We start from the raw sequence: 17723 nt of genomic DNA, 5'->3' as shown, positions 1-17723 counted from the left end.
AGCTGTGTGGCCTTACATAAGACACTTTCCTCTTTCTGGGCTTCATTCTTCCTATTCACAGGGTGGTTGTAAGATTCAAATGAGATAATGTGGCAATACTTCTGTAACCATAATGTCCTGCATAAACATAAGCTATTATTATGATTATAAGATCTGTCTCATGCTGGAAGTTTAAATATTGCAGTTATTATTTTCCATAACAAATACAAGTCACTTCCTATAAGTTGCTTCATCTGTAAAATGAAAAGATTGAAACATACTGATTTCCAGGGTCTTTTTCCAGCCCTAAATCCTAGGGTCCTGCAACCTATGAACAAGAATCTATAAATTTCCTAAACCAGAAATTCCCAGACCTTTGAATCAGCATTATTCTATGGTTTTGTTTACTCCATAGCATAAGTCCCCTTCCTTATCATCCCATCATTTATTTACACTAGCATGAAGTAAAATTAATTTTGATTGTTCTGACAGCCCCAAAAATGACCCTCCAGGGCACATGATAAACCTTGAAAAAAGAATCTTAAATATAGGTTTCCTTCCATGTAAGAGTCATTACCTTTCTATTATTTTCCTCTGGTACTTGGGTAATCTTAAACTTGTTGAAGGAGCTCTGATGCCAAGCAACAGTCAGCAGCCTTCCCATTAGTTTACCTTTTAGTGTTATGCCTCCTCCTAACAGGGATTTTATTCACTGGTAAGAAAAGTTGTCTGTCTTGTTTTCACTTGTTACAAAGGCAGGTGAGGAAGGACAAATCCAACTGGTGATGTACAAGAAAATGCCACGCACTCATTATCCATAGTCACAGTTATGTAAGTAAGGTATTTAAGTTTTCAAATGAGATGTAAGTCCCAAGAGAGTGGGAGACTCTTGCAGAGAAGATAATTTAATCTTCATGCAAGAAAAAACTTCCTAACCATCAAAACTATCCAAACTAGCAGTGGCTGCTCACCGAGCACGTGGGCTCCTCTTCATAGGAGATCTTCAAGCAAAGGCCTGGCACACAGTAGGTGCTGAATGAATGCTTAGTGAACCGTACTAAAAATGAGATGAATACGTGTAGTTTGTAAGGCACAGATTGGATAACATAGCCAAAGTCCTTCAGAACTCAGATTCTGTAACTTGAAAGGGCTTACTTAGATAAGCAGAGTAGAGTAGTGGATAGCAGGCTGGACCTGGAGACAAAAAAAGCTCAGCGGATATCCTACCTCAGGATGCTTATTAGCTGTGTGACTGAGCAAGATCCTTAACCTCTCTGTGCTTCAGTTTCCTTTTCAGCAAAATGAAGGAATTGAAATCAATGGACTCTAAGGTTCCTTCCAACTCTAAATCTATGATCCATTAATAAGAATAATGAGTTATATTTTTAAAAATGACATGTCAACATAATCATTTCCACTTCAAGTCACAATCCAATTCAACTCAACATTGACTGAGTACTATTATGTGTAAGAAACTCATTACACTCTAAGTCAGGTCACTTACTTAAAATTCTCTGCAGCTGATTGCTTGCTGCCTTGGGGAGGAGGAAGGGGAGAAGGAATAGAATTTGGAACTCAAAACTTTAAATAGAAATGTTTATTAAAATTTAAAAATTAATTAAAAATTTTTTAAAAGAGAGAACAGCATGATAAGAAAAAGATGCAGAATTCTGGGCTTGAGTCTGCCCTGCATGGCAAGTGGGTCTAATCCACTCTAATCATGTTGTGGATTGCAGCCATTTAAGATAGATACTTTTACTAATTGGAATTGCTGTGCTAATTCAGTTCTGCAAATAAAATAGCAAAGGAACATGGAATGGAAATTAACTACATAGCAATATACAGGGGGCTACATTTTTCCTCCTTTTCCTTTTTTCTTCCTATTAAAAAAATTCTATATTATAAGGGGTGGCCCTCTGGGTAGGGAAAGGGATATGGTGGGAAAACTAGGTAATATTAAAAAAGGTATTGATATAAATCTACTAAAAATAAATGTATCACATGGAAAAAAATTTTCTGCAGTATTTCTAGGATGAAGAAAAGCAATCCCATATTGAATAAATTACAAACTAGAAATAAATTAACATGTAGTCACAAAATGATATGAAATGTTTCCTTATATAAAGAAAGTTGGACAGCTCCTTGTATGGAAGCACAGAATTTTAACAGTTGGAAGGGACCTCAAAATTATCTCTTCTAATTTCCTACCTTGAGAGGTAGGTTGTATCTGTCCTCAGACACTTGACACTTACTAGCTGTGTGACCTTGGGCAAGTCACTTAACCCTCATTGCCCCACCAGAGAGAGACAGAGACAGAGACAGAGACAGAGACAGAGACAGAGACAGAGACAGAGACAAAGACAGAGACAGGGGGGGGGAGACTTTATGTAGAGTTAAAAGATGTGGGTTTGAATTCCAGCTTTGACATTTATTATGTCAGTGACCACGGGATTGTATTCAATTACTTTTTTTTTCCTCTTTTCCTTTTTTTGGGGTGGGGTGGGGGTGGGGCAATGAGGCTTAAGTGACTTACCCAGGGTCACACAGCTAGTAAATGTCAAGTGTTTGAGGCCGAATTTGAACTCAGGTCCTTCTGAATCCAGGGACAGTGCTTTATCCACTGCGCCACTTAGCTGCCCCCACTTTGCTTATATTGAGCCAAAATTTGGATACCTGTATCACTTACTCACAGGTATTAGTTCTGCTTTCTATAGTTACAAAATATAAAATGAAACCCAATTGCACATGAGTCTCTCTCTCTCTCTCTCTCACACACACACACACACACACACACACACACACACACACACACACACACAACCTTTGCACTGATAGACTAAAATCCCTAGTTCCTTCAACTATTTTTCATATACCATAATTTTAAATCTACACACCATCCTGACCTAACTCAACAGCTTGTCAATGTCTTTAAAGTACAACACCAGCTCTGGAGTCAGGAGGTCCAAATTTGGCCTCAGACACTTACTGGTTGTGTAACCATGAGCAAGTCATTTAACCCTGATTGCCTCAAAAAAAAGGTATGGTCTTGAGAATTGAACATGATACTCTAAATGTGAACTAGCCAACAGAGTAGTTGTTTTCCCTCAATAGGGAAGAAAGGGAAGGAAAGCTTCTAACTTTACATTTAAATATGTATATGTATATATATTTTTTTTTTTCAGAAATTGCTACTAGGTGGAACTGTGGATATAGCACCAGGCCTGGAGTCAGGAAGATCTGAGTTCAAATTTGACCTCAGATACTCACTAGTTGTATGACCCTGGGCAAGTCATTTAACCCTGTTGCCCGCAGTTTCCTCATCTGTAAAATGAGCTGGAGAAGGAAATGGCAAACTACTCCAGTATTTTTGCTAAGAAAACTCCAAATGGGATGACAAAGAGTTGGGCATGACTGAAACAACTAAATAACACCACTAACCAAACACTCCCCAGATCCACCACTGAACCATCCAGGTTACAGTAGTGGTAGTGGTAGTAGTAGTAATTAGAATTTATATAGTACTTTAAGGTTTTCAAACCACTTTACAAATATTAACTCATTTGATCCTTACAACAACTCTAGAAGGTAAATGTTATTATTATCCCCATTTTACAGTTGAGGAAACTGAGGCAAAGGTTTAAGTGACTTGCCCAAGTTCACATGGCTAAGAAGTATCTGAAATAGTATTTAAACTCAGGAGTTTCTGACTCCAGGCCCATCCTTCTATCTATGGTAGCACTTAGCTGCAGAGGCAATCCAGTCCAATCTCCTCATTTTATAAATAAGGAAATGATGCCCAAAGTCACACAGATAATAACAACCAGGTAGGATTTGAATTCAGGTCCTCTGACTCCATAATCAGTGCTCTTTCCATGACATCATACTCCTTGTTCCTAAATCTATCCCTACAGGATCTTCCCTCTCTGGATTCTGGAGTGCTTGGTAGGCATACCCTCTACATCTCTGCCTGTGAGAATCTTTCAAGGCCCTTTTGAAATACCACCTCTACCCTAATCTCCTCTAGCTAAAAATTAAAGTTTTAGGGAACATATCCAGCCCCAGGGTTTGGACTTGATTTTCTTCATGTCTATCCTTACCTCTCTACTTCTATTTCTAAGGTTGTTCAACTAGTATCAGTTATACAGTGTAGGGAAATAACCAGAGAGAATAGAAACTATGTTTGGTCTCTTCTAATGACCCTGAAGGATTCAATAGACTATGTTCCTATATCTCTACAAAGCACTAAATTCTCCCTAATCTACTCATTCAGTCATTTCTCCCCATCTGAAAGCATCTAGTCAAAAAGGAAGTTGAAAAACAATTCAAATTTGATAGAGGATAAATTACACGATTGAATATACCTCTGCTGCGTCTCTACAAATTTAAATCATTTTATTATCTCAAACAAAAATAATTCAGAAATTGAAAACATAAATTTATCAATTGACTCAAAATAGCAGGTTTTGGTACCAATTTGTGAACAACTACTGTAAGCCTGTTAATAGGAATGGGCACATGGAAATAATTATCCAGTTAAGGCAAACTAAAACCAAACTAAAGGAAAGTGATTTCCATTTGGCTAAAAGTCTGAATTACTTTGCTGCCTACCATATGATTAAATACAGAATCCCAATTTGCAAACAGTCCAGAGAAAATCTTTTGAAAATTCTCAAACAGCTCTTTAAAAGAAAGGGTTACAGTATCAACACAAAAAAGCTCAGTACTATCAAAGCATTGGTTAAAAAAAATTTCCTCTTCTCCCCATCTCTCCCTCCATTATGATTTTTACTGGTATCAGATTCATGGCTTCCTTTAGACACCCACTAAGTCATCTGAATGATATTTAAGTCTAATAACCCAAACAGGAATTTCTGGTCCAACTGGTTTACAAAAGGGGACAAGGTCCTCTAAAAGGACAAGTGACAGGCTGTTCTAAGTACACCTTTGTGCCAGTGTAATGATTTAAACTAAATACAACTTCCATCTTTAGTCATAACAGATCTATCCCAGGTTTACTAAAAGTATGATGTCAAAAGATAGTATCTGGGACTTTTATAAAGAAGGCAGTGTTTATACAGCAACTTCCTTTCCTGTTAGACCCTATTCCTTTCTAGGATTTCATGACCTGACTCTTGAAAAGTAGGCTGGCTGTCAACAGAGTACCAAACAATCGTACAGCTGAGTTATTTAAACTCTGGTAAAGGAAATAGAATATAGGCCTCCTTCCATTCTTGCTCAAATTTGACAGCTTCTTTACTTTCTCCCACCGTAGACCATAGATTCTAAAGCTGAATAAACTTTTAAGATATCACCTAGTCAAGTCTCTTCATTTTACAGGTGGAGAAACTGAGGCCACTAAGCCACCAAACATATAATAGCAGGTGTATATATAGGCCCTTATAAATACAATTTAGGTAATATAATTACTCTCTTTTTAAGAGCTTAAAAGATAAAAAATTAATAGATTGCATTTCTCTGCTTAAGGTCTACAAAGTACTTAGCACACCACAAGTCTGAGTCATATAGTAAAATTATGATTAATTGATGCTATTTCTTCATTTTACAGCCCAGGAAACAGAATTCCAGAGAGGTGATATAAGTTGTACCAGGATTTAGGAAGTGTGTCTGAGCCAGAACTTTTAGGTCTTCTGCCTAAGATTAATGCTAATTAGTACAGCATGAAAATGCTATGGTTTTTAAGGCCATCATCCAATTTGATAGATGGAACAATCTAAAAATCATATTTTCCTGAAAGACTTTGTAAAATATGCCAATTGTGGATCATCAAATTTATTTTTCCTTTGAGCATTAACATTTTTGGATTAACAATCATTCTAAGTTGTAGGACAACATGTCACCTAATGCCCAAATCTGTGAAATCCTATGTTGATAAAAAGTTGTAGGCAAAATGACTAAATAAAAGAATACAAGAACAACTCTAAAGGGCAGCTGCTGAATGGAGATTCATTGTGATTACCAATCTTGGTCTTAGAGAACAATAAAAACTCTGTTTCATCCTCTGGGTAGAGTGGGGACTGTGGGTACAGAATGTTGCATATGCTATCAAATGAAGTGATTTTTGCAAGTCAATTGTACTTAACTCTTTTTAATTGTTAAAAGATAATTCATAGGGGTGGCTAGGTGGCGCAATGGATAAAGAACCGGCCTTGGATTCAGGAGTACCTGAGTTCAAACCCGGGTAGCTGTGTGACCCTGGGCAAGTCACTTAACCCCCACTGCCCAGCAAAAAAAAAAAAAAAAAAAAAAGATCATTCATTATTCATTGAGACATATATTCTCCTAAGAAGTGGAAGCAATCTGTAATATAACATAAAAACAAAACACATCAATAAAACTGAAAGTGGCCAAAAAAAGTAAGAATAAAACTTTTAAAAAGTAAATATTGTTGGGGGTGCTAGGTGGCACAGTGGATAATGCACCAGCCCTGGATTCAGGAGGACCTGAGTTCAAATCTGAATACAGATACATCACACTAACTAGCTGTGTGACCCTGGGCAAGTCACTTAACCCTCATTGCTCAAAAAATATATATATATATTGTTAAAATCAAGAATTTTTAAAACCTATAGCAGTGTGGATATTTTAATGTGCTAATTACACAGAATAGAAGCATTTTTTCTTCTTTAAAGCAAACAATATATGCTAATAAGTCAATACATTTACATAAATTTATTAACATATAATAAACTTATCATGAATTTATAATAAATTTATTAAGTACCAACTATGTGCCAAGCTCTGTGCTAAGTGCCAGGGATACAAAAAGAGGCAAAAACAGTGCCTAACCTGAAGGATATTACAATCTAACAGGACAGACAATAAACAAGGTACAAACAAGGTAAATAGGAAATAATTTTTAAATGGAAAAGACCAGAATTAAGAGGGGCTGGAAAAGGCTTCCTATAGAAGATGGGATTTTAATTGGGGCTTAAAGGAAGCAAAGGAAGTCAACTCATGTATCATAGCCTGGAGATCCAAGGGCAGAGTCCATGGTACCACTGGGAATGAGATGAGAATGAAGATGAAGATGGTTCCTGAATAGCCAACAGCATGCTAAGGAGACAGCCAGGAAGTGTAATTTAATAGTCAACAAAAGTCAAGAGACATGAACAACCCCTAACTATGTAAAGAATGCTCCAAATCACTAATATTAAGAGGAATAAAATACCACCTCACAGCCAGCAAATTATCAACAATGACAAAAGATGGGAAAGTCAATACTGAAGCGGGTTGTGGAAAAATAGACACACTAGTTCACTGTTTAAACAATTAATTAGTACAAGCATGTTGGAAAGCAATTTGGAATTTTGCAAATAAAGCGGCTAGAATTTTCATACCCTTAACACAGAGATTCTTCTTCCAGGCATAAACCCCAAGGAAGTAATTGATTAAAAAAAAAAGTTCTCATATATAACAAAATATAAATTTATACCAGCACTTTTTTGCAGATTGGGAATGGTTAAACAAACTATAGTTGATGAATGTAATGGAAATGCCAAATATAAAGACTACAGAAAAGTATGGAAAGTCTCGTATGAACTGATGCAGAGTGAAGTGAGAGGAGCTAAGAAAACAATATACCCAATAACTACAACAAAGTAAATGGAAAGGAGAACCACAACATGACTGAAAATGAATGATGCAAAATTACAAAGAACAAGCGTGGTCCCATAGAAAAGATATGACACCTCTTTCCACACCTTGGAGAGGTGGGAGATCCACAAGTGTGGAACATTGCATATAATTTGTTTATGCACTGAACAGTTTTGCTGACTGATTTTTTTTTCTTTTTCCCTTTTTTATTAAAAAATATCTTTGTTATATGGAATGGTCCTCTGAGAGAAGAGAGAAGGACCCAAGGGGAAATGTAGTTAATGTATGTAAAAACAAAATATATCACTGCAAAGTCATTTAAAAAAAAAAACTAATAGTCATGTCTAAATATAGAATGTGCGGTACTCACTTTCTCCCATAACCTCTTTCTCATCTCCCAGTATATCCTATATGTTGACTGTAAGGTCAGGGGGGAAAAAAGAAATAAAGTATCTAGGAAGCTACAAATGGCAATAGTCCTAATTTCCTAGAACATTTCAAGATGTTCATTCTCATTTTACTAAACTAAAGAGTATCAAAAGTGGATCAAGCTGTACTGATTGGGATTACTGGCAAATTCTTTTTTTTTGTTGTTGTTTTTTGTTTTGTTTTGTTTTTTTGTTTTTTAAGTGAGGCAATTGGGGTTAAGTGACTTGCCCAGGGTCACACAGCTAGTAAGTGTTAAGTGTCTGAGGCCGGATTTAAACTCAGGTACTCCTGAATCCAGGGCCGGTGCTTTATCCACTGCGCCACCTAGCCGCAGCTGTCTTAAAAGACAGCACAACAGCTCAATTCAATTGGGTAAAATGTTTTTTTTAATAGTTTACATTTCTATTTTAATGAAAGGTTTTCAAAGCCCTTTATATAGGTTTTCTCATTTGATCCTAACAGCAACCAGAGCAGGTACTATTATTCCCATTTTGCACAGGAAGAAACTGGGGCTCAGAAAACATTAAGTGACATGTCCAGGATCACGACTACTGCATCATTTGGGACTAAAGTCCAGGCCTTCTTGACTCTTAATTTCAAGGCTCTATCTACTAAGCAACACTACCTCTTCAAATGTCACAGCAGTTTGGAGGGTAATAATTGCTTGTAACCATTTCCCAAGTGTGTAGTTAGAACAAAAGAACATGGAAAGATCAAGACTGAGTTGGAAGAATAGAATTAGGGGCAGCTGGGTGGCGGTAGATGGAGCACCAGCCCTGGATTCAGGAGGACCTGAGTTCAAATCCAGCCTCAGACACTTAACACTTACTAGCTGTGTGACCCTTGGCAAGTCACTTAACCCCAATTGCCTTGTAAAAAAAATAATAATAAAATAAAGAATAGAATGAGACAAGACACTTTCTCTCCCTGGGTTTCAAACAGCTAATCTGAAGAATATGTGGGAGGGGGATGTGGCACAGCTGGATGGACTAGATGGTCTCTTAGGTTACTGCCAGGTCTTCATTTCTAAGAGTTTTCAGCTAAAAGGCCATTTAAAATGAATTAGTCTATATTAAATGCCTTTTTCCAGTTCACTGTGCTCAGATTCCTAGATAAAAAAATTAACAAATCCTTGCCTTCAAGAAACTTAAAATTAAAAAAACAAAAACAAAAAAAACTTAAAATCAAATAGGTCAGATAAAATATGTATCTGTACAAAGAGACTATGCTTTGCCTGGGAAAGGTCAAAGTGTTCTGAGAGTTTGGGAAGCAAGAGATTACTTCTAGCTGGAGGAGAAGAATCAAGAACTTTTAAAGGTATAGCACCTTGAATGGGCCTTGAATCTCAATAGAATGAAGACATTTTGCTTTGGCAAAGTGTAGGCCCCATAACCACCACAGAATAGATTCCCCACTGAACATTTTTGCCATCTTTCATTTCTCTCTCATCATGAACCTGAAGAAATATGACAAGAGCTACACTACAATTCAATGACCTAATATAAAGGCAGCCACAAAAAAAGTAGAAAGATTATTGTTTTTTCAGTCATCAAGATCTAATACTTACAAACTGTGTCTAGATAAATCACTGGCCCTGAGTTGTTATTGTTGTTGTTGAACTGCTGGTTTCTCTCAGGGCTCCTGTCTGACGACTCTTGCTGTTTCTCTTTTACTAGATCATCATGGATTTCTCACCCCCCTAACAAGGATTATTCCCCAAGGTTCCATCTCTCTTTCTAAACCTTACTCATGGTGACCTATCCAGCCCTATCTTCCAAGATCCAGCTCTACATCAATTCCTATTGAACATCTCAAAATCAACATGTCCAAAATGGAACTCAACATCCTATCACCCCTTCCACACTGATTCCCAACAACTCAGTCTCTCTTCTAAACTTCCCTATGTCCATTAAAGGTACCACCATACTGTCAGTAACCCAGCTTCCCTAACCCTAACCCTAACCCTATCTTTGACTCTTCCATCTCCCTTAACCTTCATATCCAATTATTTGCTAAGTCTAGTCAATTCTACTTCTACTACATCTCTTAAATCCATCCTCTTCCCTCTAGTTATGGGACTACTATCCTAGTTCAGACCCTTATCACCTCTCACCTGAACTACTGCAAGAGGCTTCTAATCGGTTTCTGCACTAATCCTTCACATGGGTGGCAAAATCATTTCCCTAAAATATATGTCTGGCCACATGATTCTGCAGTTCCAGAAACTTCAGCATCTCCCATTCCCTTTAGAGTTAAATATCCAAACTTGACTATTAAAGCCCTTCACAATCTGGATCCAGACTACACTTTCAAGATTATTGAATGCTATTCCCCTTCACATATTGCAACCAAACTGACCTATTTACAGTTTTTCCAGTTTCTCACCTCTGTGTTGTTGATTTTGTTATTGTTTATAATCTTGCACAGTGTGTATCCCATGCCTTCATTAACCCCAGGACTTAGAATCCTTAGCTTCCTTCAAGATACAACTCATGTGCCACATCTCTCAGGAAGCTTTTTCTACACACACACACACACACACACACACACACACACACACACACACACACCCTAGGTGTTTAAACGCTCTCCCTACTCTAATTAATAATTCATTCTCTCTCCCTCTCTCTCCCTCCCTCCCTCCCTCTCTCTGTCTCTCTGTCTCTCTCTCTCTCACACACACACACACCTTCTCCCTGTAATCAGCTCAGTACTGGAAAGAACACTGGATTCTGAGTCAGAGCACCTGGGTTTTAATTCTGGCTCTATAACACAGGCTGCTTGAAAGTGACAATTGTTTAATTTTTTAAATTTGCATACCCATTGTGTTCACACATCGGCTGGCACATAATAGGCTCTTAATAATTGCTTCCTGTCTGAATGCTTACCACCTCTACGACCTACCCATCAGTTTTCTTTTCTATACAATGAGAAGTTGGACTTGCTAATCTTTCAGGTCCTTTCTACCTGTGAAACCCTTGGGTGAATAATTTCAGAGTTGGAAGGAACCCCAGAAACCATGTAAGCCAATAATTGAAAAATAATTTCCCCCCACAACACGAGTAGGTATCTAGCCTTTGCCTCAAAGCCAGAGGGAACCCACTGCCTCCCCCAAGATATTGCTTCTGAATGATTCTAATTATTAGGAAATTTTTCTTCCCATGAAGCATAAACCTGCCTTTCAGCACCTTCCACCCACTGCTCTAAATTCTGCCCTCTGGGGCCAAGGCAGAACAAGTTTAATCCCTCTTTCATGTGACAACCTTTCAAATACTTGAAGATAACTATCCTGTTTTCTCCAGGCTAAGCATACCCATTTCTGTCAACCTATCCTTAATGTAGCATAAACTCAAGGCCCTTCACTGTCCTGACCACCCTTGTCTGAACACTATCCAGGTTGTCAACATTCTTCCTAAAATTTACCATTTGAAAATTAATAGTCTCTAGATGTAGTCTGACTAGTGCCCAGTATCAAAGGTCTAGTATTCCCTTTACTCCTGAACACTATGCCTCTTTTAATGTAGCCTAAAATCACATTCCCTTTTTTCATTTTTCAACTTCTGTGTTACCCCGTTGATTTATTGAGGTTTCAGGCCACTAAAACCCTAAGATCTTTTTCAGACAAACTCCTGTCTAGCCACACCTCCCCTATCTTGTATTTTTTAATTGATTTTTAAACCCAAATAGAAGACTTTACATTTATCCTTATTTTGATTTCATTTCATTAAGTTTATTCCAATTCTAGCCCGGTGACATCTTTTGGGGTCCTGTCATCAACTTATGAGTTGTTCCTTGTAAGGCCCCTGTCTACAAATTTCAGAAACATGTCTTTATCCAAGTCCTTGGTGCCTACACTAGAGATAGAAATAAAGACTGGTGTTTTCATTTGATATGTATAGGGAACTCTGAGATGAGGAAATTCCTTCTATCAATGAAGGCTAGCACCTTCAATCCGATTTATAGTCTCAGAGCAGAGGTTGTTAACATGGGGGTCCATGGATGATGAAGGGGGTCTATGGATAAATCTGGGGGTGGGGAGTGGTGCTGTGAATTTGTGGGGGAAATTAATTACATCTTTAATTCAATATAATTGGTTTCCTTTGAAATCCAATTTATTTTATTTTATGAATTCTTAAATATTATTCTGAAAAGGGACCTATGGACTTCATAAAAGGATCCATGACACAAGAAGGGTTAAGAACCCTAATTTTAAGAGAGTTGGCTAGAGCAATGAAAAGTTAAATGACTTGCCTAGGGTCCCAAAGCCATAAAATGTCCATAGCAGTACCAGAACTCAGGTCTTCCTGGCTTTGAGACCAGTTTACATCCCCTACTCCACATTGCCTCTCTTCATTACAGAAGTCCAAAATTTATCTCTTCCCTTTTGTGAAAATGAGGGCATTTGTTTTTCTCTCTATTAGAAACACCTTCCCCTTTCCCCACAATCTTTCAAAGGTTTCTGCTGAGGGTTCAAGGGGCTTCATACCCACCAGTTCTTTCAATACACAAGTATATAGTTTGTCTGGATCTAACTTGAATTCATCAAGGGCAATTAGGGTCTATCTATCCCTACTTAGCTCCAATATCCTACTGACCATTTTTGTTTCTATTGAGTTCTTTGTAGTTAAGAACTGTATAAATAATAGTTACTATAGTCAATTTAGGATTATTCCTGGGAATATCACCCAGTTACTAAAATTCACCTGGGCTACAACTTATTTTATTCTTTTCTCTTGGTATCTGCCCTCTATACATCAATTTCACTGAAGTCACAAACAAGGAGAAATTGATTAGCTTTACATCTCTGGTAGTTGGATTCCCACCCTCTAATTTGCTTTCTCAGAGTAAACAGGGTAGCCTTAAAGAGATAAACAGTGGCTCTTTCAAAAAATTCAGAAGTGCAATAAATGGCAGACCTCTGGCCTGAGAGTTAAGAAAACTTGCAAAGGTCATCCTGAGCATATTGTAGGAATAATCTGACTCACCTGGAGTTCTGTATAACAAGGAGGCAGGCACCTATTTTACATCATCTCTATTTACTGAGTATAGATTGCAGGCATAGCCTTGCATTTTCCAATCTTTGTTTCAAAGTTATCACACAGCATATCCCAACTCTTTCTCCTTCTTCCCTCCAAACAGGATAATTAACTAAAATGGATAATTATTATTTATTTCTAAAAAAAAAAGATGTGGAAAATTATGTTGCATTTATCTTAATACACTAATCAACTAATTTAAAAAATGTTTATTCCACTCCTACCATGTGCCAGGCATTGTGCTAGACACTGGGGACACAAAGACAAAATGAAACAGTCTCTGCCTTCAAAGGGCTTACATTCTATTGGGTCAGGCAACATGTACATATATAAGGATATACAAAATAAACACATTTTTTAAGGGGCTCAAGGTACTAGTGGCTAGGTGGAGATCAGGAAAGGTCTCACGAAGGAGATATCTTTAACACTGTTTGAAGGAAGGTAAGAATTCTGGAGGGACAGCTAGATGGCTCAGTGGATAGAGTGCCAGCCAAGAGTCTGGAAGACCTAAATTCAAATTTGACCTCAGGGGCTTACTACCTGTGTGACTCTGGGCAAGCCACTTAATCTCTATTTGCCTTCGTCTACTTGAGAAAGAAATGGAAAACTATTCCAGTATCTTTGCCAAGAAAACCCCATGGACAGTATGGTCCATGGGGCCACAAAGAGTTGGACATGACTAAACAACAATAAAGGGTTCTAAGAGGCAGAGAGGCAAGGAAGGAGTACATAGAAGTTAGCCTGTGCCTAGGCACAGAAGAAGAAAATAAAATGTCATGACTGAGAAATACCAAGAAATCAATAAAGTATTTGAGTGCTGCACACTTGTCCACTAAGGCTATAGTTGGGGAAAGCATTCTAAAATCAGAATATCACCCTCAGGATCCCAGTTCTACCAATCATCTGCCAGTACGACAATGAAGAAGTCATAGCACTTACTGTAGCCTCAGTTTCTCATCTGTAAAATGGGGATAACAGTAGTCACACCAACTTCCAAGGCTGTTCTAAAGAGAATGTTTTTCATTTCTAATTCAAAATGGTCATTAGAGAATTATTTTGGATATTACAACATCCCTTTTTGGAACCTGTAGTTCTTAATCATGTTATTTCATGAAAACTCTCTCAATGCTGTTAAAAATCTTTCCAAACACTAGAATGTCCACCTTCACAACTCATAACCAAAAGTATGTATGCATGGAGAAAATTAATTTTGTATGTGCAAAACAGGACTGAGAAGGTAACTCTCATAATATGAATTACAACGTCCAATACAAATGCATATAGGGTCACCTGAAGCTCAGTTTACATAGACAAGGGCAAGCACCTAAATATATAAATTTTAATAACTGAGAGCTATGACCTAAGAGTTTGAGTGAAAGGCTTACAAGCTAATTGTGGTTATTTGTCACCATGTTCAAGCCAGGAATAAAAGACTAAGGCGGTTCCACCAATACCTAGAGAAAGCACAGGTTCACAACAGAGTTTTGTTCCATTTTCTCTCTAGCCCACCCATTCTTCACAGTAAGTAATTGGTACTTAATAATTGGTAGCTTCCTTTTCCTTATGTGGTACTTGAGGCCTGAAAGAAGGTGCTGGCAAGTGCTCAAGGCCTATGACAGCAGACCATAGACAACCAAAAAGAACTGGGGGCTGAACGTCAAAAGACATCTAAATTCCAGGCCTAGCTCTAACTAACCAGATGTGCAGCCTTAGTTAGGTTCCTTTCCGAGCCTTAGTTTTCAGCTCTAGCAAAATGACAGGGTTGAGATAAATAATTTCTATGATCCCTTCCTGCTCTAACATTCTAGGTTCTATGTTCTCTTTCAACTTTGACATTCTAGATAGCTAATGCTATTGTCAGTGTTATAGCCCTGTATAAACAAAAATCTTTCATCAAATAGGTCAGTGAAGTGTCTGATTTTTGTGGTCCTTCACATCTTGCTGCTTTGGGGTTTTTTGTGAGGGATAAAGAAGGGGGAGACAAAAGGTTTTCTTTCTTCAGTCAGTTGTTTAAAAACGGAGGACCGAGAGGAGAGGGAAGGAGGAAGAATGAGGAAGAGGATGAACAAGAACAAGAAGGTGGTTGTGGTGGTGTTTGATGGTGATGATGATGTTCACTCTTTCAATTGGGTTAATCTGTCAGCATTAGGCGGACAAGCGTGTTTCGAATGAATCGGGAAACAAAGTTACTCCAGAGTTGGAGTAGTGCATTAGCTCATTGTCCAGGAACACTTCCTTCCCCTATGGGTCGGTATTTTGTCAGAGGTTCACACACAGGAGGCTCCTGTGTGGGTGAATAGAAACCTATGCAAAGAATGGAAACACCAGACCCAAGGACCAGGAGTGTGCCTCCAAAAGCCACTTGCTCGGCAGAAAGAGAAAGAGCCTCACGACCTCGGTAGGTGTGGAAACCAGGACAGGTCCAACAACTCACCTCCAAGCTGGCACGTCCCCTTGCAACACCTCCCTCTACGTGGGACCACGGGGCAGAAGGAACCTAGGGGAACTGACCTGCCCCCGGGGTGGGTCCTCATACAATTATTTCCCCGGTATCGTGATAGGAAATGAGGGGAAACCCGAGAAATTATGGGAATGTGCGACTCCTGCCATCCCCCTCTCCCAGGAGATCAAACGGAGAATCATCTTTTAAACGCAAAAGCGATTGGTTCCTAGGGGAGTGGGGCTCAGTAAAGACTGCCTGCGCACTTGTTAGTAACCACTAATAAATAATAATAATCATTTCTTTTCAATAAAATATAGCCTGCTGGATGGCAGGCCAGGTCTTTCTGAGGGCTTTTCTGTCTGCTTAGCTCTGAGCAGGGGGAAGGGAGGCTGGGAATGCCGAGTCAGCCTGGCAGCTTAGGTAGGAGGTAGGCCTGGTGGAGCTCCCCCGCTCAGAGCCCTCCGCCCGGTCAGGTTCCTGGGAGCAGAAGACCACTCCCCGAGTGGGAATCCCGCCCCCCACCCTTGTTCCGGCGGGGATTCCGGCGCTATGGGGCCGGGACTGCGGTCTGGACCCGGAGGTTCCCTGGGTGTGTCGGTGACAATGGCGTCAGGCGGACTCCGGGAGCAACCTGTCAGCTCCCGCCGCCGCCTCCACTTCCCCCTGCCTAGCCCTCAGGTCGGGATCCCCAGTAGCCCACACGCAGCAGGGGCGAAAGCCCGTGGCACCCCGCGAGCCGCCCCTCCCGGGGCAGCCCCAGCACGCCGCCTCCCAACCGCATGGACGCGCCTGCTCTCCACAGGGGTCAGGAGAGGAGCGCTCCGAGACCCTGCTCCATGTCCCCACTGCCCAAATGGAGGAGGAGGAAGCAGGATGGGGCCGCGACAGCCCCGGGAACAAAGGGAGGCTGCGCCCCTCCCTCTGAGAACTAAGGGGTGTCCGACGGGCTCCCTCAGTACGAAGGAGAAGAGCCCCCACACCTTGGCCCAGGGGCAGCGCCCTTCTCGCTGCCCTACCAGCGCGGCCCTAGCCGAACGCCCCCCGGACCTCTTTCCTCATCTCCTGGGCCCCATTCTCCATCCCCGTCTTCCCAGGTCGCGCTCACCCGGCGCGGTGCTTGTTATCCATTCGTTTCTTCTGCCTGACAGGCTGCAGAGGGATGTTATCGGTCATGTCGGCGGCGCCCGCTGCAGCCGCTGGGGAGGAGACTCGCATTCACTTCCCAGCAGCGCCACGCCTCGGCCCCGCCTGGCCTCCGGTTGACAGCGGCCACCGCGGGGGCTGTGGATGGGGGAGGAGGCCCGCGGCTAGGCGGGTGGCTAGGTGGAGAGAAACTGGAAGAGCGCCTTCCCCAGCCCACGCACGAGCGGCGGGCGGACAACCGGACAGTCCGGCTCCCAGCTCTCCAGACGCCCTACATTGGGCGGCCCCCTCCCCAGCACCTACACAGCTCCGCCCCCTCTGCCTTCCATTCAGTGAGAGCCACCGCCGTCCCTTACCTCCGCCCCCAACAACACACACACACGCACACACACACACACACCACACCGCACCGCACAAACACACACCCCAAGGCAACAAACACACAAACACCCACAGCCTCACAAACGCGCGCGTTCACACGCGCACACGCTCACATTGCAGCTGCTCCTCTACCCACACGCCTAACTCCCCACCAGCAAGCTGGCCATTCTTCCTTTCCTTCTACTGCCTCCCATTCCAAATAAGCAGGTACGTCCCTCTAGGCCTCAGTCCCCCATTTCGGCGGTGACTGGGGCTGCCACTCCCTTCTTGGCTCACCTTACTTGTCCCAGTCCATCTCTGCTCCTGTTATCTAAGAGTAGTCATTCTAACTTGGAATAGCTATATCTGCACTCAATCTCAGATCCTCTCCACTCTAGTCTCTTTGCTGCCGTCCCCTCCCACCCTCCCTCCAAACCTTGAGGCAACCCTCTCTAGAGTTGGGGTTACCAATTACACTATTACTGGGGCCGAGTAATCAAGCCCGGCCAAACGTTTTACCAAGGTCCTTCAAAAGAAGATTTTCAGGTTCAGCTTTTCCCTCCCTTTACTCATCCTCTGAATAGAGGTAATTGTGTGGATAATACAGGAAAACGTCCCTCCCTTCTGGATCTGCACCCCATGCCTGGAATAAATTCCTAGCTCACCTCAAACTATTAGAACCCCTAACTACCTTCAAAATTCAACTGGTGCCTACCTCC

General features: G+C 40.8%; 1 protein-coding gene across 2 annotated transcripts in view; it reads right to left on the bottom strand.

Annotated features, from left to right (window-relative positions):
• The window catches only part of ATP9A (ATPase phospholipid transporting 9A (putative)), a 166361-nt gene extending 149174 nt beyond the window's left edge, over positions 1-17187 (bottom strand). Inside the window, exon 1 of one of the 2 annotated variants that reach the window (XM_043982746.1) lies at positions 16607-17187. In XM_043982746.1, coding sequence (XP_043838681.1) covers positions 16607-16716 — 110 coding nt within the window. In that variant the 5' untranslated portion in view covers positions 16717-17187. The remainder of the gene's footprint in view (positions 1-16606) is intronic. The other variant, XM_043982747.1, reaches the window with a different exon arrangement.
• Positions 17188-17723: the final 536 nt, after the last annotated feature.

This window comes from Dromiciops gliroides, chromosome 2 (assembly GCF_019393635.1).
Source record: "Dromiciops gliroides isolate mDroGli1 chromosome 2, mDroGli1.pri, whole genome shotgun sequence".
NCBI classification, from domain to species: Eukaryota; Metazoa; Chordata; class Mammalia; order Microbiotheria; family Microbiotheriidae; genus Dromiciops; species Dromiciops gliroides.
This window is presented reverse-complemented; position numbering and strand designations above follow the sequence as displayed.